General features: G+C 38.3%; 1 protein-coding gene across 3 annotated transcripts in view; it reads left to right on the top strand.

Annotated features, from left to right (window-relative positions):
- SCHIP1 (schwannomin interacting protein 1) overlaps positions 1 to 25,234 on the top strand; it is an 801,544-nt gene that overhangs the window by 7,874 nt on the left and 768,436 nt on the right. The window contains exon 1 of one of the 3 annotated variants that reach the window (XM_061194514.1): positions 1,964 to 2,042. The exons of 1 other annotated variant lie outside the window; for it this stretch is intronic. In XM_061194514.1, the coding sequence (XP_061050497.1) occupies positions 2,034 to 2,042 (9 nt within the window). In that variant the 5' untranslated portion in view covers positions 1,964 to 2,033. Of the gene's footprint in view, positions 1 to 1,963; positions 2,043 to 25,234 lie in introns of those variants that run through there. One more of the 3 variants, XM_061194513.1, reaches the window with a different exon arrangement.

Below are 25,234 nucleotides of genomic sequence, written 5' to 3'. Positions count from 1 at the left end.
AGCAGACCCAGGTTCTAGGGCACACTGATTAAGTCTGGGCCTTCCCCACGGTGGAGGGAATGAGCAAAGACTCAGAGGGCAGGTTAGCTTGAGTGGCCCTGTAGCTTGAGTGTATATGCAGCAGTGGATGGGACACCCTCCTCTCAATTACTAGAGGGCTGATAACAGTTGTCTTGAATTGCCTTTACTCCTGTGGGGTAGAGGAGTGGACTTACTCAGAATCACCTGGGGAGATAATTTCCCAAAGCCAGCACACAAACTCTGCTTGCCTCTCCCCACCAAAAGTGAATCCAAAATGGAAGAACAGATTGTGGTGAGCCTGGGTATTTGTAAGTACTTTGGATGTGCCCCTCCCTTCCTGAGACCTGTTGCGGTACTACCCGACAATGGTAAGCGCCTTGAGGGAGAGTCTCGTCCTAAGCGTCCACAGCATCAGATGGAGGGTCTAATTCACTAGACAGGTGTTGAATGGATGGATGAAGCAGATGGCAGTGGAGAGATAAGAAAAGATATCCTAGACAAAAAGGACTGGGCCCTGGAATGTGAGGAGGCCGGGAAGCTACTTGGTCAATACGTGTTTATTGAGCCCGGCCATCTTCAGCCGTCTTGCTATCGACCCTCTGTCAATAAACATAAACACTGTTTTGCCCTTGACCTCAAGAGTTAAAATAATAAATAACTTAATTGGTCATCATTAATTCTACTTTGAATTTATTATAGATAAATGTGGCCTTGAAAAGAATCACTCCCACGCTCAGCCCATGCATTTTATCCGGAGCCTTCCAAAGGTGCACGGGTAGTAAAACAAATAAAATTGGCCTCCCACCTCCACCCCCCATCGTTAGCACATTTGCTATTGAGTCCAGGCAAATGGCCATTTGCAAGGTTGGATGAGTAGTTAAGCCACACAGGCACAGTGTAATATGACAACATTCTTCATGGTAATATCGTCCTTCCCCTCATTACATTTGAACATAGATTGCCAGCATGTGAGGCTTCCAACCTTGCTCTCTATTCGTGAGTTGAGGAGTTCTTCAGATAAGGTGAAGCCCACATGTGCTCCCCAGAAATTATTAGCCTATTTGTAAGCCTAAACAAAATCACAGCTATTGTCTCTAAGAACTTAATTTGCCAAAGCTCTTTTCTTCCTATCCTTAATTATGTATATGTTTATAGACTTGAGCCACCTGCCTGCTCAATGCTCATGTATAACCGTATGTCTTATGTGCCACTTAATAGCTCAGGGCGCTTCCTTTATACTCTCTTTGCTTCAAACTCTACATTTAAATATCTGTATTCAGCTCGGCTTCTGAGTATTAAAACATTTTTTCTCCACTTCCTTGAAAAGCTGCAAACAAGCCTTTCAGCATTTTATCTGGACCAAACAGTAGTGGTTTTACACAAGAAATGAGAACTCTGTAAGTAAATCTATGTATTTATATGACTAAAGTGCATTATAAAAAGAAGCAATAAATCCAGTTTTCTACATAAAAGGGATTAGATTTTCCAGTTTACCTCTGCACTGGGATTAATAAAATGTGCAACAAATAGCTGATGGAATGATCCATTTGAAGTTTGTAAAGGCATCTTGGGAAGCTGGCAGGAGTAGCCTTTTATTTTTTCAGCAAAAGGATGCTTGTTAATTTTTTGATTCAGTCTTGTTCCTGAATGACTGTTTTAAAATGAGCTGAGAGACTGTTACCTGCCCATTTCTGCATGGCTGAGCAAATTCCCCCCTAAATCCAAGTTTCTCTTCATTTCCATCACTATATGTCTCCAAATTACAGAGAATTCATTCTTGAGCTGGAGAGGTGCCGGAAGTTTCTCATCTAGCTGTCTGTTGGGCTGCCTTTTTCTTTCCCCTCTTTGAGGCTTTCTGATGCCTAGAGTGAGCTCAACTCAAAGGTTTCCAGCCTCACACTCGCCTCACATTCCCCTACAGTCACACCGAGCTCTGGGATTCAGAGGAATACCGTGTGCCAGCAACCGATTCACAGGCTCCTTTTACCTGCAGGTGTTCCAGAAACTTCAAAATGCGTCTGGTAATGTATTTGCTCCTCTATCATGCCACTCTGGCATGCATTATATGCAGCTGCTTATTATTTTTAAAAAATCTGTCTTCTGAATAACATGCATGCTAAAATGTCAAAGGGGGCTTAGAGGACCGTGTAAGCTTAATTATTGGTCTAGGTACGTGTGTGTATGTGTGTGTGTGTTGTTAATGTTGGCATGTTTGCATAAATATGTATTATTTATGTACACATTTGTCTGCATAGACAGATTTCACTAAAGGAATCTCATTGAAAGCACTACTTTTTATGTGCATCCAGGTTTTCTAATCAGATCTGTAAACATCTTACACAGCAGCAAGTAGAGGAAGAATACATTTTTCATCCCTATGCAAACGGCATGTTGTAGGCACCTATTTGAAAAACCCTCCTTTCTTTCTTAAGAAAAGGTGATTTTGTGTGTGTGTGTGTGTGTGTGTGTAGGGAGTGTTGGTTTTTGAAAATTTGGAGAGAAGAGTTATCTTGCTGCTGCACAAGAATCTCTACCCCATGTTACCTACCTTCTTAAAACTCAGTAATCACTGAGGGGAAGAGATGTGGTTCTGCTTCAGAGTAACCCCACGGGGACATTGAGCCGCAGTGTTCAGCAGGCATTTTAGGTATTCTAAATACTAGTGCTTGAATAATAAGTAGATGGGGTAGATTTGCTATCACCGAGTCCTGCTACGTTTCCTGGCTTGTAGAAATTGCATTCACACTGTACATTTAGAATGTGCATGTGTTTATTGAACTCTAGTAAAGCAGCATGAGAGTGTGGATTCATAAATCACATTGTTTATTTGCCAGTGTTGGGTGCTAGATTCTAAAATTAAGAAATTATTTAGCAATTAATAATACATTCAGCCTCCCTTGTCTCATTGGGTGAGATTTACATCCTGGGGACTTGCTCTTCTAGTTATAGAGACAAATGATTTAAGGTTCAGACTTAATTGCTATTTCAAATCCTTAAGCTAGAAAGATGCTTGCAGTACTTTATTTAAAAGACTTATTTTGAAAAATGTGTATGTATATTTCTAACTGTGGTGGTGAGCTAATTATGACTCTAATGTGCTATGTGTTTAAGATAAACAACTTTTCTTGAGTATTGTTCACTTGTACAGTAGAATTTGCTTTCTTGTCTTCATGTTAATTTTACTTTGCATCCTCTCCTTGCTTTTTGAGAGATCAGTAATTACTAATTGTTGTGAAGATGAGAAAATAATGTAGTAACTCAGAATTCACAAACAAAAGTAGATTGAATTAGCAGTTTTCTGAGAAATTAAATGAAACATATTTTCACAAGTGAGTTTTCTAAGTGTGCAGTAGGTATTGATATTTGAAAATGGAAACAAATATCAACTTAAGTAGAACAGGTTAGGATAGTGTTAATGCCCTCTTGTTGTAGTTCCTCACTATATTTAAAATGAGGTAGTAAATAGCTTATTTTATATTGGCTATTGATGACTTTTGCTTCATGATATTGATTATAGAACAAACAAATTAATTTTGATTTGCTTTGAATTTGAGATGATTGTAAACTTTGGTAAAATAGTTTACTGAATTGTAACACTAAAAAGGCATATTCTTGAAAATCAGTGTGAAAACCACTTTACTTTTTGGTGTTTGAGATCCAATATTTTATTACTTATAGAGCTGCATACGTAAGAGGATTATATGTATTTCCAAAAGAATTTACATAAATTTTAATGCTGATTTTTATCAGCCATGTTCAATTCATAATTACTCAAAGCAGTACAGTAAAAATACATTTCAATATGTACGAATGGTTCCTTGAAAGGGCATATTATATTAGAAGCCATTAAAAACCTGTGTTGGCTATTAACGTTATACTCATGTATGGCTCTGTGCGTAACTGATTTTATTTTAGGCACTATGCATTTCCAATATTTAAATACACCTAATATTGTGACCTGTATGATGTAGGAATATTGCCATTGAATGTGAATAACTTGATGAAACTTTCAAATTGAATGTATAGGATGACTGAAGATTTAGTAGTACTTTTTTTGGTATGTAATGCAATGTGCATTAATGTAAACATACAGATAATGAGCTATGTAAAAACATTCATTGCATTCAACCACATTACAAAACACTTTCATCTTACTTTTGAAGTTGGTTATTTTGTTTGAAGTTAGTTTCATAGGCATAAAAGGAAGTTTTATTTTTCTGAGTTTATATGGTGCTGTGTGGTAACAGGAAAACACTCAGTGCCATTTTGTAGGGAATATCATATGTACCAAATAGAGGAAAGAGTGTCACGTTTGCCATCTGTCTCTAATTATGATTTCCTACTGGCTTTTAGATTATAGAACAGGCCTTTATTTTTATAAAGCAGATTTATATTACTTACAATACCTAAGATGATTGTAAAACACTTCCCCCATACAATAGTTTCTCCATTGTATGACTGAGATTGTCTTATGAAACATTTCATTTTTTAAGGCTCACATATAGAAAGAGGCTATAAAAATATAATTTGTAGGCTGACCATGCATCCACAGCTGAAACATTCATCCTTTAAGTAAGCATTTATTGAGCATCACTTTGCCAAGCCATCTCCTAGCCTTGGGTAAATGGGTGGGTTGGCGGGGGGAGGTCTTGTCTAAAGAAAGAGGAGATGCTGTTCCTGCTAGTTTGTTATTAATAATTGTTTATGAAGGCACAGATACCTTCAACATAGTTTGAGAATTAGATTATTTTTTGTTCTACCTAGCTTCAAAATGCTTCTATTCTTAGGGTTTGCAAGTAGGGAGGAATGATCACAGTTGGGACGGGTAGAGCAGGCAGGTTAAGGAAACTGGAGAAAGTGAGTTCTCAACCAAGTTTTTGGTTTTGTTTTTTTTTTTAATTAAATTAATTTATTTGTTTATTTATTTTTGGCTGTGTTGGGTCTTCGCTTCTGTGCGAGGGCTTTCTCTAGTTGCGGTGAGCGGGGGCCAGTCTTCATCGCGGTGTGCGGGCCTCTCACTATCGTGGCCCCTCTTGTTGCGGAGCACAGGCTCCAGACACGCAGGCTCAGTAGCTGTGGCTCACGGGCCTAGTTGCTCCGTGGCATGTGGGATCTTCCCAGACCAGGGCTCGAGCCCGTGTCCCCTGCATTGGCAGGCAGATTCTCAACCACTGCGCGACCAGGGAAGCCCTCGACCAGGTTTTGAAGGAGGTTATTAGCAGCAGCTGATAGAAAGGAGAGAAATAGGCATATTGGGTGGATGGAAAAGAAATATGGGAAGAAACAAATCATGTCAGGAGAAAAAAAGGTGATGATATTATATGGAGAAGAGGAATCATTAGGAGTAACAACAAGAGAAATTGAAAAAAAAAATTACAGGGTTGAGTTTGAAATATTTTTAGTTAATATTCACTAGCCTTATTATGTCCTATGGAAAATTCTTTGAGCAGGTGAACATTTCTTCTCCTTTATTCTATCTATCAACATCTGTAAAACAGCATTTCAAAATCTATACAATATTGTTAATTAATATTTCTTGAGCATTTAGTGTGGGCCAGGCACTGTGCTAAATACTTTAAATGCTTTATCTCATATAGTCCTCATTTACTCATTAAAATCTTCATTCTGTATATGAAGAAATTGAGATACTGAGAAGTTCTATAACTTGTCTAAGGTTGTACTGGGTCAAAAGTGGATGAACTGGGATTTAAACCTAGACTCTGGAGCCCAGCCTTCTAACCGCTACATGACAAAGCCACTTCTGCTTATCACTTCATCTCTAACTCCAGATCCAGACGGGTGTGACCAGTTGCTGACTAGATGTGTCATTTAGGTCCTCTGGGAACAGATGCTGAGACAGAATTATTGAGCGAGTATTTTATTGGAGGGTAAAGATAAAAGAGGGAGGAAGCAGAGTTGTGCAGGGAAAGGCTTCAGACCACAATGCAGATCTGACACAGCCTCACCCAACTTGATGGTGATCTCCAGAGGGAAGGCTTCCTCTTAGAGGAGCCCCCTGTTGGAAGGAAATGTCCAGGCCAAGTACCGCTAACCTGCTTGGTCACCGACGGGAGGGTCCCAGGAAAGGCACGGCTGTGACTCAAAAGTTGCAGCAGATTCTGAATGTTCTGTGGCTGGAGGCTGTCAGCTATCTGCACTTATTGCAACTGAACAGCAAGTTCTTTCTCAAAGGGAGATCTGAGATGTGTACCTCCTTGGCTGCAAAGGTGATGTCTATACAAAATATACCATCGGAACTCAGGGTGAGGCAAGCTAGATACCCAGGGCAAAGAATTTAAGGAAGTCTTCACTTTCAGGGTCATGCAAGTGCAGGGTAGGCACCTGAGAGTGAGTGCCTCCTTAAGTCTACACCCTGTGTGCTTTGCCAGTCTCACCCTAGTCCTCAGAACCTCATATTCAACACACTTAGAATTTTGCTCATCATCCTTCTCTCCAAAACATGTCCTTCTTTCAGTCTTCTCTCCCAGGCAGATCCAGTAACTGCTTAATGGGTCCTTCTATCTTTAGTGTCTTTTCTACCATCCTACTCAGGTCTCTCCACTGCCACAGCATCATCTGAGTTAAATGCAACCCTGGTTTATAATTCCAATGCTTAATACTGTTCATTGGTTCTCCATAGTCTAGAGAATAAATTCCAAGCTTCTTTCTGTGGCACAGAAAGACCCTGTATGATCTGATTGTGTGGACAATCTGGACCCAAAGCTGGAGGAATTTCATTACTACAGCTAAGGAATAGCAAAAGTGTTTATTTATATATATAGAAAGGTTGTATTTAATTTTGGTGTTGAAGGATGGGTAGGAATTTATAGAGTTGAGAAGCTATTTCATACAGAAGAAGCAGAATGAGGTGATTTGGGGGTGATTAGGGGAATGGAAAATTTAGCTGGAATTTAGAAAATATATAAGAGTTTAATGCGAAATATGCCTGGAAAAATAACTCAGAATCGATAAAAGAACTGTAGCCATGGAGTTTAAGTTTTCCGCTGAAGGTTTTGGAGCAGAGAAGTGACATGATGAAAATGATCTTGTGTGAAGGTGAATGTGGTTATGGTGTCGAGGCTGCATTGGATGGAGAGCAGTCAGGAGTCAGGCAGATCAGTTAGGAGGGCCTTTTGCTACTCCAGGCAAGAGGAAGTGAGATCTTGAACTCAGTGTGTAAAGGATGGAAAAGATGTGGGAAAATATGAAGTAAGGGTGGACAGGACTCCAGGATTGATTAAAGGAAGGGGTTCAGGGAAGAGAGTACTCAAAAGGGACTTAAAAGTTTGAATTGGGTTCCGGGAGGCTGGTGTATGGGAACCAGAAATGGACAGGAGGAGGCTCTTGTTAAGGGAAAACAACAGGAGTCTGAGAACAGTGTGCAGGTGGACCGTCTCACCGATTTCCCCAGATAAATGACGTGCAACTCTTTCATTTTTCTCTCTCTCAAGCACTGCTTATTCAGCTCCTCAAGTTTTGCCTAATTTTTAATTCACTGTCATAATCCCTTGAAAAAAGATTAAGCCATAGAAGACAAAAGCTATGTTTATAGACACCAACCATTCTGACAGAGCTTAGGTTCCTTTTTCTAAATTAAAATGTAAAAATACCTGTTTTGGATCCACACAATTTCTAGCAGCCAGTTTGAGTGAATTATTATTATACTTTATTTTATTTATTTATTTATTTATATTTTTGGCTGAGTTGCGTCTTCGTTGCTGCGCGCGGGCTTTCTCTAGTGGCAGCTAGCGGGGGCTACTCTTCGTTGTGGTGCACGGGCTTCTTATTGTGGTGGCTGCTCTTGTTGCAGAGCACGAGCTCTAGGCACGCGGGCTTCAGTAGTTGTGGCACGCGGGCTCTAGAGCGCAGGCTCAGTAGCTGTGGCGCATGGGCTTAGTTGCTCTGAGACATGTGGGATCTTCCCAGACAGAGCTCGAACCCATGTCCCCTGCATTGGCAGGCGGATTCTTAACCACTGCGCCACCAGGGAAGTGCCTAGACTTTATTTTTTAAGAAGACGTCTTGGCTCTGTATACACCTGATCCTGGCCAGCAGGACTGGCCCATTTCATTGAAGGTCTTTGTTCACAGGGTAGATAGAAGAGCCGACATTGTTTTCATGAGATGCAGACACCTTCTCAGAGAGAAAACCTGAAGCCGCTGCCTCCCACTGCCTCACAAAGGGACAGAGGCTATTGATTTAACATAAACAGAAAAAAAGACTAAATTTCTTTGCAAATAAATTGACATAATATAGGATTGTGATGTATAATTGAAAACCCAATTTTCAGTGAAAGGGAAATAATGGCAAAGACTTAATGCTAAATAAGCTTTAGGTACAGAAATGATGGTAAGTTTTTTATGGATTTGCAATGTAATGTGAGGAGCTCAAAGCAAGTATTTAATTGCCCTTAAAACTGAATAACATAATAGTAAAATTTGCGTATTCTTCCAAGCTTTTGTATTTTACTGTGTAGTGCTGGAAAACACTTGTGGTAATATTACATTAGCATCCATGGGGTACAAAAAAGTAAACTTTGAAGAACTGATCAAATTAACCTCCAAAGGCTACTGCGTGGCCATATACAGACAACCTGGTGCCTAAGAAGCGGTGATAATCAAAAGATAAGCTCTGGTAACGTGTTTGTTTTGTGACGATGATAACATAGATCTGATGCCCATTCATAACTAGGGTTGCCAGACACAGAAATACAGGATTTACATACTCTGACCACTAGAATATGAAGCTATATAAGATGTGTAGTGATGAATTGGGAGATTGGGATTGACATATATACACTAATATGTATAAAATGCATAACTAATAAGAAACTGCTGTATAAAAAAATAAATAAAATAAAATTCAAAAATTCAAAAAAAAAAGTATTTTAAGGTGATAAAAGAAAGATGAGTAGAAATCTTCTCTGTTCCAGACGTAGATATAGGACAGTATGTTTTCTTGATTGCATTAAATGAAAAAAGCAATAAGACTGCAACATGAAAGGGAGGGGGTCTGTCTATGTGGCCTTGGGTGATTCTGTACCGTACTCTCAAGCTTCAGGGCAGTGATCTGTACTGGATGATAGTTAATCTTCATGACAGGCTAATGAGCTAAGTGCTATTGGTATTACTCATTTTACAGATCAGGAAACTTGGCTAGAGAGGTTCAGTAACTTGTCCAAAGTCATACAGCAGGTAAGTAGCAGAGCAGATTTGAACCCAGGGCCTAACTCTCACACACTGTGCTGGGCATGGTGAGTGCGAGCAGAGCAGTGATTGGCCGGCTTTCGTACCCAGAAGCTTCTTCTCTAAGCTCTCCTCCTTCTTGCTGCTTTTCTTATCTCCCTTGGGTCCTTTCTGTATACAGTAAGGAGATACAGTTGTAAACTCAGGAACCAGCGCCAAACCTAGTTTTCTGATGGACTGATAGCAAGTTGCTCACTGAGATAAAAATGTGTTGCTACCATAGTCTAGTGATGTATGTCCCTGCAGTGTGGGCGTCCAGCTGCTCATCCTCACCCAACTATGTCACTTTTCTTAAACAGGCTTTGTTGATATTTGGAATTGGAAAACTTTAATTCTGCCTTCAATTTTGGTCCACACAGGACAATTTGAGCTCACACTTTATGGGAGAGAGCCACTTGCCACTGTGTGATCACATGCATACTATTAAAAGTGCATGAACATTCTAAGCATACAGAACTCTAATGAAGGAAGGATTAGGTGTGATACAGCCCCCGGTAAGCTCTGTTTATTCACATAGATGACTCCTGTTTAGCCTCCTTATACATCTCATTCTGAAGATATGATGTAGTGGAATCAGTACAAGCTTCAGAATCAGACATGCCTAGGTACAAATCCTCCTTCTGTCTCTGGGGCAAGCCATGTTAATATCTCTGAGGAATGGGGATAATTCTTTGTATTGATGTGAGGATCAAGTGGTGCAGTATCATTTCTGACATAGAACAGGTATTTAATAAATGTGTTTAGCTCATCAGTAGGGGTAGATACATAAGTGGTTAAAAGTACCTGACTCAGGACTCAAACTTCCTAGGTGCAAATCTGAGCTCTGCCACTGAGCAGCTGAATGACATTGGGAAATGTACTTAACTTCTCTGTGCCTTAGTTTTCTTGTCTGTAAAATGGGAATGATGAAAGTACCCTCCTCATAGGATTGGTAGGAGGAATGCATGACTTAATGTAAATAAAACACATAGAACAGTACCTGGCATGCAGTAAGCACTCCATGAGTGTTAAGCTCCTCTTTATGAGCTTCAGTTCACTTCTACCTTGTTTCTTCTCAGTGCGAGGAGCCTGGCCATTCACAGTAAGTACATTTAAAGGCAGGCATTTCCAGTTTCTTGGTATCTAAGACCTACAGATATTTATTTTAATCCAGTGTCCACTGAACCATTAATATCATGCACCTCAGTCTAACAGTTTCTTGTACAGTCTATACCCATTGTTGGTGAAGGTTGGGCTCCCACATACCAGTTGTGGGGGGAAGAGTAAATTAGTACAGCCATCTTTAGATGGCAGTTTGTAATATCAACATTTTAAAGGCACATCTCTTTTGGCCTATCAATTTTACTTCTAGGAATTTTCCTACAGGGGCTTCCCTGGTGGCACAGTGGTTAAGAATCCACCTGCCAATGCAGGGGACACGGGTTCGAGCCCTGGTCAGGGAAGATCCCACATGCCACAGAGCAACTAAGCCTGAGCACCACAACTACTGAGCCTGCACTCTAGAGCCCACGAGCCACAACTACTGAGCTTGCGTGCCACAACTACTGAAGCCCGCGTGCCTAGAGCCAGTGCTCCACAACAAGAGAAGTCATCGCAATGAGAAGCCCGTGCACCGCAATGAAGAGTAACCCCCCTCACCACAACTAGAGAAAGCCCATGCACAGCAACGAAGACCCAACACAGGCAAAAATAAATAAAATAAAATAAATAAATTTATTAAAAAAAAAAGAATTTTCCTACAGATGGTCTCATATCATTGAGCAAAGACATGTGGTGGAATCGTTGGTTGCAGCATTGTTTGTGATATTAAAAACCTATAAACAACTAAGTATATACCCAGCAAAAATAAATAATTTATGGTATATCCATGCAATGGAGTACTGTAGAGGAGATTTTAAAACTGTTAGAGCCATACAAGTGGATATGAAAAACTATACAAACATATTTTTAGGAGAAAAAAAGAACATCTTTCAGAGGAGACTGTATAGTATGAATGATACTGTTTGTGTTAAAAAAATAGATTAATGTATATATATCCATTTGCTTATTTAATCATAAAAAAATTTCAAAATATATATAAGTAATTGTCAGCAGTGATTGCCAATGAGAAATGGAAATGTGCATTTCTACCTTTCACTGTATGAGTCCTTACTATTTGAATTGTTTAACATAGACATGTATTGCTTTTCCAATTTAAAAAATAGTCAAGACAAGTCCCTTTCTTCCTCCTACCCCCAGATATTCGTTTTTAAAAAGATTAGTTCTTCATGCAAGTATAATCCTAAGCCTTGGTATAATATTTTTGAATTATTGAGCCAAGTATCATCCTAAGTTAAAACAGAAAGTGTATCAACTCACTGCCAAAGCTCTAGTTTGCTCCCAGGGAGCAGAAACCAAAATTACTAAGGAGATTTCCTAACATCAAGTCACAGGAGAGCCTTAAGTCCTGCGGCAAAAATTCCTGCTATTTAAAAGTTCATGCACTTAGAGAGTAAACATTAAATCAAAGAGCATTAGATGGGAGAAGGGAACGTTGAGTCAATAACTTTTCCTCAGGACTTATTAAATTGAATGCCAAACATAGGGAAACATTACACGTGGGATTTTTTTGCATTAAGGTTTTCCTGTATTTCTAAAGCTCCTTGCTCAGTCTTGCAAAATGCTATACAAAAGTTACACTGCTTTTGGGTTTTGAGGACAGAAGTAATTTGCATGCAGGGGTTAATCAAGATTCCTTGCTCTTTGTACTTTTAAAAGTGCTTACACATACATTGTCTCCTTTGATACTCACAGATGAGGTATTTAAGACAAGTATTATAAAGCTCATTTTCTACATAAGGATCTGAGGTTTGGAGAGGTTAAGTGATAAGCTTAAGCCAGTCAGTGTGGAGCTGAACACACAAGGACCCTTGGTTATGTCTTGGTTGTCCTTTCCACCACCAGTCAAGGGCACAGCTGCAAATCAGAATCACTCCTATGGTTGTGAAGTTGGTTTAGTATTTTTGTGGAATCACTGCTCTTCTGGTTTAGGAAGACCTAGGATTGCCCAACTGAACTTCCTCCCCATTGTGAATAATAAATATACTCATTTAAATGGTTAAGGGACATCTAATAAAATCCAGATGGATCCAGGTTCCCATTCTGACTCTACCCCTTACTAGCTACATACTATCTATTGTTCCCTCATCTATAAAATAGGAATAATGATAGCATTAATTTTCCAGGGCTGCTATTAGAGTTTCAGTAAAATAATGTATGAAAAGTACAGAGTGCATGAAGCATAGCAAAGGGTCAATACATATATCTACAATAATAATTATTAATAATATTATAAATAAGTCAGAGATCAGGTCAGTGCAGCAGGCAAGGCTCTGATAGAGGCCAGAGCTTTTGTCCACCTGGTGGTGACTGCAGGAGCTGCATCCCAAAGTGGGCACCAATCAGTTTCTTTCCTTTTGAAGGGAACTTCCTTGGAACCACAAAGAACTAAGCAAGAGCAGAAAAGTTGCCTAAAACTTCACTGAGCCTCAGTGCTCAAGCAAGGGCTTGATCTAAAGAGATCACCCCCAGATTGAAACAGAGCCCACCAGTTTTCCATTTTATGGTCAGCAGTGAGATGAAGTAGGTAAAAAGACCCAATCACCCAGGGCTTTAACAAAAGGATAGTCACCTTCCCTAAAAGAGCATCCCTAAGATCTTCTTGCTCCGGGACTTTGTCTTCAATCTCTTAAATTTCAACTTCTTAAATCAGATTTTAGGGGAAATCCAAAAAGCCAGAGCTCAGAATTCACACAGTGGATGATGAAGGAATCTATTTGCTATTTAGCTGAAAAATACTTTACTAATTCTTCTTTTGAGTTTTTTAAACTTATTTTCCTTTACTATGCAATAAATTTATGCTTACTGCAGAAAATGTACAGAATCAAAATAGAAGAAAAAAAGTCCTTAGAAAGAAAAGAAGCATTATTCATATTTATTTTGGTATGTAGTTATTGAAACTTTTATAAATAAGTATATTTATTTTTATAAAAACTGTAAAGCACTGTACAAATAGTTTATGGCCTTTCAAATCCTAGCAGAATATTATGCACATATTTTCATGTCAACAAATGTTTTTCTATAACTCTGTTTTCAATGGTTGTATAGTATTCCTTTGGGTGGATAATTCAATATTTAACTAATCTTCTCATGTTGACTGCTTAGGGTTTTTCCTTCCTATAAGAAAAATTTTCTTGAAAAATCATTGTATAAATCTTTAATTAATTTTTAAAAATAAATTCCTAGAAGTGGAATTTCTAGGTCTATGTGTAAATGCATTTTTAAGGCTTTTGGTGTCAAATTGCCTTCCAGTTAAATTTTTACCATTTTTATCCTTACTATTAGTATAAGTGCAACTAGATCAATGACTGTTTCAGTAAACATGACTTCTATTCATTTATTGTAAAATGTGAATACTTTTACACTAGCCTGTATTGCTATGCCAAGAATAGAGTATGTCTTATTAATGCCAACTTCTAGTTTTGTTGTTATACTCCAAACATAATATATCCATAAAATAGTTTGTTAATTGTATTTGGGAGGTTGGTGATGATATCAGTATAATATGATTAGCTTTTGAAAGAAAATGTTGTAACAGAAAATGTTGAGATAATTTAGAGGAAAACTTACTACAAGCAAACTTCCACAGGAGCCGATTAATTCCACCCACATACCCTTTTCAAGGTGTGAGAGTAAAACAATCAAGGGCGTGTAAACTCTTCCACTGTGGTTATCATCACATCAATTTTCTCAAAGGTTGAAAGTAACCCTGCCTGATCTTTTCTGTATCACACTAGGATTCACAACAGAAATGTTAAGATTGGAACATTTTCAGTAGAAATTACTCTTGACACCAGCCTTGCTGTCAAAGTAATTCCTGCTGGAAAGAAAGTGTCTGAACTAATGGTCTAATAAGCTGAGTTAGTGTTTCAGCTTGGCAAAGGATTAATTAGGGGAAGAGAAACTAACATTTATTTGGGTTCTTTATTTGACAAGCCCTTTATTATTACATTATTGCAATTAATACTCCCTAGAAACCCATGACGTAGGTAGTACCATGGGCATTTTACAGTGAAGGAACTGAAATTCAGTCAAATAAAGTGTCTTGCCTAAGGCCACATAGCTGGTGAGCTGTAAAGGTGGGATTTGAACCTGGGTTCCCTGCTTCTGGAGCCTGTGCTCTGTATACTGCACCTTCTCACCAGTTACACAGCAGGCCTGACTGTTTCTCTTCTAGAATATTCATTGTAAGCACGAATACACTTTTAACCAACTAACCTGCAGTTTCCCACTTAAAAAATCACTGTGTTAGGCAGACTTAGAGACTCAATCCACTTATAAATGCTGTGTCAGTCAAGGTACTTTTGTAGGCCAGAAACAGAAAATTTGCTGTCTTGTCTAACAAGATATCCTGAGACAGAGGGGCTCTGGGTTTTTTCAGAGGCTCAATAATTATGTTCAATGGGAGAAGAGTATACTGTTGCTTTTCTAGAAAGTTTTATTTTTATATAACCACCATCTAGAAATGAACATATTTTTTCAGTGTGGTCCACCAAATCCTTCTCATTTCCATCACTTTTCTCTAATAGAATTCTGTATTTTTATTCTTTACCCAAATGTTCAACTATTTTAACTCTTCTGCACTATTCCTTCTTGAGACAACTTCTAAGAATGAGGAGAAAGTAAAATTTTAATGGAAAGTGAAGATAGCTCCAATAGTGCCTGTGTACTAGACTTAGCACAATTTTTTGCTTAAAAAAAACTCAGTGTTGTCTTACAGGGGAGCATTAAGTAAAAGAGACCTGCATTTTCTATCATGAATGAATACTCTGATTATCTCTTATTTCAGAAAGTTTAAAAAGCAAGTTTTTTAATCTTCAGGCTTGTATTAGATTAATTGAAACAAAAATTGAAGTGGTGGGATATCCATCAATTGCCAAAATAATTAGTTCAATAAAATAATGTGTTGATTCAAGGGGTAAAACAAGTTAAATAATTTCTAAATTGAATTGGCTTATTAATTGAATTGAAACAATCAATTCAGTTCAACGAATTATCAAGAACCTACAGTGTACTAACATAGAATAAGTAATATATGCCATAGAAAATCTTACAACCTGGTGGAGAAGAGGAGTACATGACCAACATAGAAAAAGCATCTGTGATAAACTACTACATGAGATACAGCAAAGGTATATAATAATTATAACAGCAATAATAACTAATGCATTGAGCACTTATTATGGTCTAGAGTATGCTTTTATTATGCTTTACGTGTATTAACTCATTTAATTCTCACAACAACCTTAGAAGATAAATTTATTTTGATTAGCCCCATTTTACAGATGAAAAAACAGAGGTAATAGGGAGGGATAAAGAGAGTCTTGTGGGGGTGCAATTAATTCTGCCCGAGGAGGTGCGGGGCTCATTTTTGGGGGAAAAGATATGGAAAAAAGGTGACCTTTTAACTAGGATTGAGGGAAGAGGTGTAGATAAAAAGGCTTAGCAGTGGGAAAAAATGGTGTCTGCAAAAGCATCTTTGAAAGACCTTTTCATGTCTGGTGTGGCCGAAGTACTGTGATGTGGGGAATAAGTGGAGGTGAAGACAAGGAAAACTGTGGCTCTATTGTCTGGACCATGTATGTCAAGCTAAGGAGCCAGGGCTCTGTCTGTCATTGGTCAACACTATCTAAAATCTTTAAGAAGGATAGTGACATGATAAAATGTGGCTTTAAAAAGCTGATTCTGGAAAAGGATGGAGAGAAACAGATTGAGATAAGAGAGGCTGGTGAGAGCGGGAGTGTACAAGATTATTGCAATGATCCAGAACAGAGACAGTAAGTCCTGGACTAGGGAACAGGGGAGGAGACCCACAGGGCTTGGTAACTTCTCAGTGAATAGTGATACCATTATTGAAATACAAGAGAAGTTGAATATTCCTAAGCAAAAACGTGAACTTTGACCAAAACATATAGCTTATAGAAAATTTACCTCATAATGGAATATAGACTTGAATGTAAAATGTAAGACTTATAAAAATTACAGAAGAAAACATAGGAGAAAATTTTTGATACCTAGGGCTAGGTGAAGAATTCTTAGACTCGACACTAGAAACATGATTCTTTAAATAAAAAAAAAAGAAAACTTACAAGTTGAATCTCATTAACATCAGAAACTTTTGTTCTATGAAAGACAAAACATCATTTCATCAAGAGAATGAAAAGACAAGCTGCAGACTGGGAGGAAATATTTGCAAACCACATATCTGACAAAGAATTTATCTACAATATATAAAGAACTCTTAAAATTCAAAATTCAACAATAAATAAATGAAACAATCCAATTAAAAAATACATAAACATACATTTCCTTAAAGGTGATATACAGTTGACAAATAAGCATGTGAAGAGATATTCAACATCTTTAGTAAAATGCAAGTTAAAACAACGAGATATCGTTACACACCTATCAGAATGGCTAAAATAAAAAGTAGTGACAGTACCAAATGCTGATGAAGATGTCAAGAAACTGGATCACTCATACGTTTCTGGTAAGAATGTAATATGGTAAACCATTGTGGAGTAAATATGGCAATTTCTTACAAAACTAAACATGTGCTTACCATACAAACCAGTGGTTGCATGATTGGGCATTTTTTCCTGAAAATGAAAACTATGATGACACTAAAAGCTGTACACAAATGTTCACAACTTTATTCATAATAGCCCCAAACTAGTAACAAGCTAAATGTACTTCAGTGTGTGACTAGTTTGCTAAACTGTGGTATGTCATATCATAGAATACTACTCAGCAGTAAAAAGAGAAGAACAATTGATATACACAGTTTGAGTCATCTCTAGGGAATTATACTGAGTGAAAAAAGTCAATATCAAAAGGTTACACACTATATGATTCCACTTATATAGCATTCTTGAAATGACAAAAGGATAGAGACAGGGAACAGATTAGTGGCTGTCAGGAGTTAGGGAAGAGGGAAGACAGTGGGTGTAGTTACAAAATGGTAGCATGAGGGATCCTTATGATGGAACATTATGTTATTTTGACTGTGGTAGCAATTACTCAAGCATATACATGGGATAAAATTTTATAGAACTAAATATACACACATACACACAGTGCATGTGAAATTGGTGAAATATAATTAAGGAAGGTGGATTGTATCAATGTCAGTTTCCCTGTTGTGATATTTAGTTATGCAAGACGTTATCGTCAGGAGAAGCAAGGTAAAGAATATACAAGATCTCTCTGTATTATTTCTTACAACTGCATGTGAATCTACAATTATCTAAAAATAAAAGTTAGAAGAATAAGGAAACTAAGGCCTAGAAGGGTTAAGTAACTTTGCCAGGGCCACACAGCTGGTAACCAGAGGAACTAGTCTACGTGACTCCAGAGGTTACCCTGCCTTCAGCAGTTGAGAAGAGCTCTGGGTAAAAGCACAAGGAACATGATCATTTCAAGCCTTGACAGGAAAAGAGAAGCTCACAGAAGTGACAGAGATGGTAATGCCATTTTGACCCAGTTTCTATAGCCTGAGATTTAATGGGGTTTTATTCTAGTCCTGTTCCTTAGATTTCAGATGCATCCTTGCAATGTATTATCAAGAGAAAATGGATAGACACTGTTTGCATGAGGTTGTTGGATGGGTGGTTTGGTTCTTATAAGCATGTGGTCCTCAGAGCTGGTGGGTAGGGCTGGTACCAGGTCTATTCACAGAGTCAGTGTTTAAGGACCAAGGGAGGGAAGTAAGACTACTGATCAGGAGATTTGGCCAGGGCTGAAAGGTGGGAGGCATGTAGGGTGTGTCATAATGGAAGATCTGGGAGGAGGGGAATGGAGTGAAGTGAAGGCCAGCTGTAAGAAAACCAAGGTGCAAGTGTGTGAAATGAGATGATTCTGGAGCTGAGTCCAGGGCTGAGGGGAGCCTGCAGTGACCTTCCTTTTCACAAGGCCTGGGACAGCCACGGCCCCTCCCTCTGAGAGACAAGAGCTGGGCCCAACATAGCCCATTTGTCTGACTTAGTCTCAGGCTTCCACCCATTCTTTTCACTAAATTGTCCAATTGGAAGGAATTGATCAAAGTGATCAGCTGTCTGGGTTCATGTGGGCATGACCTAAAATCCTCACCAGCTTTTAGGAAAAAGGAATAAATGTGTTTTTTTCTTTCTTGAGTGTTCTGATTTCCCCAGTTGATTTGTATCATAATTCCTACAAATGTAGCTAAAAAGTTAAATTCTTAAAGAATAGTGAAAAACATCAATTGAGGAACTTTAAAAATTGTATTAATAATTAATATTGACACCTAGCAACCTTAATTTGAATTTGTCCTAGTGCATTTCTGAGTACTTCAGCAGTGTCATCTTTATAGTTCATCAGTTCATCAGTTTTGCTACTGTAACATTAATGAAAAAGAATATGCCTGGGATAAATGGATGATTATAGGTGTAGGGTAGGGAAAATACAAAGTGAATCTGTAGTGCCAGAAATCTAGGCGGTTCTCTTCCTGATCTCAAACTATATTACAAAGTTATAGTAATCAAAACAGTATGGTAACGGCATAAAAACAGACACATAGATCAGTGAAACAGAATAGAAAACCCAGAAGTAAACTCATGCATACATGGTCAATTAATTTTCAATAAAGGTGCTAAGAATACACAATGGGGAAAGAATAAACTCTTTAATAAATGGTGCTGGGAAAACTGGATATGCATATGCCATGGAATGAAATTGGACTCCTATCTTACAACATACACAAAATCTACTCAAAATTGATTAAAGACTTGAATGTAAGACCTGATACCATAAAACTCCTAGAAGAAAACATAATAGGTAAATTTTTTGACATCAGTCTTGGCAATGATTTTCTTGGATTTGACACCAAACGCAAAGGCAACAAAAGCAAAAATAAGTAAGACTACATAAAACTAAAAAAATTCTGCACAGCAAAGGGGACAATTAATAAAATGAAAAAAGAGCCTATGGACTGAGGAGAATATTTGCGAACATATATTCAATAAGGGGTTAATATCCAAAATATATAAGGAACCCATACAACTCAATACCAAAACCCCAAATAACCTGATTTATAAATGGACAAAGAATCTGAGTAGACATTTTCCCAAAGAAGACATGCAAATGGTCAATAGGTATATGAAAAGGTGCTCTATGTCAGTAATCATCAGGGAAATGCAAATCAAAACTGCAATAAGATATTACCTCATACCTGTTTGACTGTCATCAAAAAGACAAGAGATAACAAGTGTTGGTGAGGATGTAGAGAACAAGGAACACTTGTGCAGTGTTGGTGGGAATGTTAATTGGTGCAGTCACTATGGAAAACAGTATAGAAATTCTTTAAAAAAATAAAAATAGAACTATCACATGATCCAGTAATCCCACTTCTGCGTATTTATACAAAGGAAATGAAATCAGGATCTTGAAGAGGTATCTGTACTCCCATGTTCATTGCAGTTTTGTTCACAATAGCTAAGATCTGGAAACAACCTAAGTGTCTATTGATAGATGAATGGATAAAGAAAATGTTTTATATATACATATGAGTATCATTATATATATATATGTGTGTGTGTGTGTATATATATATATATATATATATATATATATATATATATATATATCATTCAGCCATGAGAAAGAAGGAAATTCTGCCATTTGTGACAACATGGATGGATCTTGAGGGCATTAGGCTAAGTTAAATAAGTCAGATGGAGAAACACAAATACCGTATGGTATCACTTATGTATGGAATCTAAAAAAAAATTTCAACTCATAGAAACAGGTAGCAGAATAGTGGTTGCCAGGGTCTGGGGGGAGGGAGTAATGGGGAAAAATTGGTCAAGGGATACAAGCTGTTATAAGACGAATAAGTTCTGAGGATCTAATGTACAGAATGGTGACTATAGTTAATAATGTATACTTGACATTTGCTAAGAGAGTAGTTCTTAAGCATTCTCATGTGACTATGTTAGGTGAAGGATGTGTTAATTAACTTGATTATGAGAATCATTTCACAATGTATGTGTAACAAATTATCACATTATACACTTTAAAATTTTACAGTTTTATTTGTCAATTATACCTCAGTAAAGCTGTAAAAAGAAATAAAGGCAGCTCTCAAAACCTAAAGGAGTCATTAAAGACACACACACACACACACACACACACACACAAGACAGCTTGAAGGGCACCCTCTGGCAAAATTTGGGACAGTTTAAACATCAAAATAATAATAACACTAAGGGATTATAACTCATTAAATGAAATTTTAAAAAGTCCATGGGTTCATAATGATTATAAAAAGAAAGGAGGAAAAAGGAATGAGGAAAACTGTTCTTTTTTTCTTTAATTAAGTAATTAATTTATTTTTTGCTGTGTTGGGTGTTCATCGCTGTGTGCGGGCTTTCTCTACTTGTGGTGAGCGGAGGCTACTCTTTGTTGCGGTGCGCGGGCTTCTCGTTACAGTGGCTTCTCTTTTTGCAGAGCACGGGCTCTAGGTGCGTGGGCTTCAGTAGTTGTGGCATGCAGGCTCAGTAGTTGTGGCTCACGGGCTCTAGAGTACAGGCTCAGTAGTTGTGGTACACGGGCTTAGTTGCTCCGTGGCATGTGGGATCTTCTCAGACCAGGGATTGAACTTGTGTCCCCTTTAATGGCAGGTGGATTCTTAACCACTGTGCCACCAGGGAAGTCCTGGAAAACTGTTCTTCTTCAAAGAATGTCAGCCCATTAATGCGGAAGAAATAATGGCATTAAACGATCACTATATTGAAATTTCTAATAAATTAGGCAAAGATCATCAATGGATGATAAAATCATTTTGGAGATAAAGGACATTCTTATAATCTTAACATATCATCCCTCAGATGACTTAAATTATTACAAAAAGGAATATGTGCCTGTATAGTGAAACGACTCACAGGACACCACCTTACCGACTTATCATGCCTGACATTGTCTGCTTCTTCACATGTAAGAGGAATACAACATCACCTACCAGTACTTTTGCCAAAAATGTTAATTCAGAATATAATCATAAGGAAACAATCTGGCAAATTCAGAATCCATTTTATAAGTGGCTGGTATTTGTATAAAAGTCAGTGTCGTGAAGAACAAACAGACATACAAAAGGCAGTGGGACTGTTCTAGTTGTAAAAAACTAAAGAGAAACACAGCATCCTAATACACTATGTGAATATTGGTTGGATACTAGACTCTCTTCCCCACCGCCCACCTGAAGCAAAGACTGTAAAAGACATCTTAGAGACAAGAGGAAAAATTTAAATACGGACTGTATACAAGATAATATTCTTGAATTAACCTGATTGTTTTTTTTTAGCCGGGATACTGTACAGCTGGTCTTCCTTATCTGAGGGTTCTACATCCACAGATGTAGGGCCGACTTCAATACGCCTTTTTATATAAGGAACTTGAGCATAAGTGGATTTTGGTATCCGCTGGGGTCCTGGAACAAATTCCCTGCTGATACGGAGGGACAACTATATTTGTGGTCATATAAGAGATACCCCTCTTCTTAGGAGATATATGCTGAAATAGTTAAGGATGAAGTGTCATGATTTCTACAGTGTACTTTCAAATAACTAAATTTTCTGGGACTTATGATCTGATACAGTTGGTTTAGATCTTTAATTTAGTAGTTGTTAATTTGGACTTTCTCATTTCTCAAAGTTATGACAGTTCATTTAACATCCCTCTCTGGTGGTTTGAACTTTGCCTCCCATTTCATCAGCTGTTTGGTTTCTTTTCAACTTTGTACCTTCTCAGCAATGATGAAGCAAATGCCTGGATTTGTATTAATCTCCTGTGTCCTTCAGAATCCTCTACCTGCATCTCAGTCAACGGTGTAAGTTAGCATATAAGCCTGCATGATCCTTACCATTTTTTAGGTTCTTGTGACAATTTTGCAAGAGGCATTTATGTGTTTTCCTGGTTTCCATCTAGCCTCTGTCTGAAACTGAATCTAGACCACTCATTTCCTAGAGAATAATCATTTAGAAAAGAGAAAAGTCAGGGTCTCCTATATTACCACTTCCAACCCCTTTTGTGAACTAATTCTTTAGATTATCGTTATTCACATAGATATATCATTATTCATATAGATGATGTATATATGAAGACTTTACATGTTTTTATCAAGATTTGACTCCCCCATTTTCCATAAAATCCTTCATCTTTATATGGTAGCCAGAGTCAGCCGTGTTGTGTGCTGCCCTCCAAATGGAACTTCACCAAAACCTGGTGAGGCTGGCAGGACAGGGGCCACCTTCCTTCTTTTCATGATGGGGAGATGGAGGCTGGGGAGAAGCCTGTGTCACACAGGTAATTCATGGTTGAGTGATGGGAACAGGACAGGATCTGGGCCTCCTGGTTCCTTGGGGCTTTTTCTCCTTTACATGTGTCCTCCTGGCAATGCCCCAAACCTGTGCTCCCTGCCATTCTTGCAGTGGCATTTCCTTCAGTCCTAATTGTTGACTGAGAATCTGCTGTATGTCCAGGCCAGGATCCTGGGGGCTGGGGCGCTGGGGGAAAAGACAATTGTTTTATAATTTCTGGCTTCAAAGTGCTTATTGTATGGCAAAAAAGGAGTAAATATTAGATATTAAATATATCAGAGATATTAGATATTATCTTAAATAGGGATTAGCTGTTATAGAAAAGGAGGTGGAGAAATTGCTCAGAGGTACCTCTGTGGTCTTCAGGATCTTATTTTTGCAATTCTCTGGAGTTTTACAGACAGAATATGCTATTTCCTCTAACAGGGGGTGTTTCTACTTACTATTGGAAATTGTGGATAAACATGCATCCCTGATGATTCCCTTAACTCTAGAATCAAGCATAGGCCTGGAGAAGTATCCAAAGAATAGATCTCAAACCCCACCTCACACTGTCCTCTACTTCACTGTTGTCTTTCTTTGCACATCTACAAAATGGAGAGATTTTTGTAGATGTGTCACCACTGGATGTGACACCAGTGGATGAGCTCACTGAGGAGCCAAGAGTAATAGAGGAGGCTCTCGTGAACCCTTAGAGCGGGAGGATGAGATTCAAGCTGCTAAAAGATATCTGATCTCTGTCATGTCTTTTTAAGTTCATGGAACTGTGTTTTGGGAGATAGGATTTGATCTTGGATGGGTCAGATCATGAATGATATTTTAAAGTCATCTTCCTTATTGTCAGCTGTTAGTTGACATAAAGTCACATTCATTAGAACTTTGCTGATATTTGTCTAATATGCACTGTACAGTGGGACCAGTTGTCATAGTATTGAAATACTTTTACATCACTTGGTAATAACCACTGCTCCATGAGAATGCTCACCTCCACTCTCTCAGCATCTTCTCCAGAACTGGCTCCACCATCCCCATCTCTAAAATCCAGCAACCAAAGGATTAATGCTTGGCACGGCAAGGAAACTGGTTGTTACATATTTTGAATATCTTCTTTGTCCTAGTTATTATTATAGTTCCTAATTTCATGCCAACCAATTATAAAATTCTTCCTGTAAAATATTTTATGCCTTAGAACTTGGCAAACTGACTATTAAAACTATTTCAAAATCACAACATCAAGTGAAAGTTACAGTCTCAGTAGGTTTCTAGTTAAAATAGTAAAAATAAGTGTGTATGGATAGCGTTCATATTCCTGAATGCTTGAGAGAGAACTTGCCTCTTTTTGGAATACAGAGGCAGTCAGTCAAGAGGAACATTAAGATGGAATCAAGCACAACGTAGCTGCGCATACTAGAGGTACTCCGTGCACGTTGGTATGTCATCCTGTAGGGGATGAGGCTGTTCCATGTGGAGGAGAGAGCTGTTCAGTGGGTATCAGCTATCGTGCCAGTGTGCTTTGTTATAATGTCAGCCTTCACCAGTTATTGACTTCTCTTGACTCCATCTTTGTCAGGAGAGGCCCTGCTAGTGACCTCCCAGGAGTTGTCCTTAGCTATCCCCCATGATGACTTCTCTTGGTCCATGGCCTCAAACCCATTTAATATCCTCTAGACATTACACTTTCTTTGTCTTCTGGTTTCACTAGGTACAGCCCCAAGTCTTTCTGGGATCAATACTTTTCTAATGCCAGTATCCGTCATCTCTAGTTCATGTTCAGTTGAATATGTTTTTTTCTTAAGTGTAGGAAAGGCTAAACTCATTAAATTATTTTGTAGTTCAAGTAAAAATATTTCTATCCCATGAGAGTATATTTCTGTATACAATTTCATTTATGTACTATTTACACAGAACAGCTGCACGTTTTTAGCTTCTAGGGTATTAGATTGCCTTTCAGATTTAGAAAAAAAGTAATCACAGCTGGCTTGAATCTGCAGAATGGCTGTCTTTGATTATATTTTCTCCTGCTCTTCTGCTATGATGAACGTTATACTTGTAGCCAGTCAAAAGTATGTTCACCTGAAATGGTTCTTTTTTTTTTAAATTAATTTATTTATTAATTGATTTATTTTTGGCTGTGTTGGGTCTTTGTTTCTGTGCGAGAGCTTTCTCTAGTTGCGGCAAGCGGGGACCACTTTTCGTCGCGGTGCGCGGGCCTCTCACTATCATGGCCTCTCTTGTTGAGGAGCACAGGCTCCAGACGCGCAGGCTCAGTAGTTGTGGCTCACGAGCCCAGTTGCTCCGCGGCATGTGGGATCTTCCCAGACCAGGGCTCGAACCCATGTCCCCTGCATTAGCAGGCAGATTCTCAACCACTGCGCCACCAGGGAAGCCCTGAAATGGTTCTTTTTACAAACAAGAAACATGACTTTGAGTGCTGTACATCAGTTGCCAAGCTAATAAGATAATCCTCTTTTCGTTTCAAAGTCTGTACTCTAATCTTAAAACAGAAGTCTCCTTTTCTCTTCTCTTTGCACCAGTCAC

Source organism: Eubalaena glacialis, chromosome 6 (assembly GCF_028564815.1).
Source record: "Eubalaena glacialis isolate mEubGla1 chromosome 6, mEubGla1.1.hap2.+ XY, whole genome shotgun sequence".
NCBI lineage: Eukaryota > Metazoa > Chordata > Mammalia > Artiodactyla > Balaenidae > Eubalaena > Eubalaena glacialis.
Note: the sequence above shows the minus strand (reverse complement) of the source record. Positions and strands in the feature narration are given on the sequence as shown.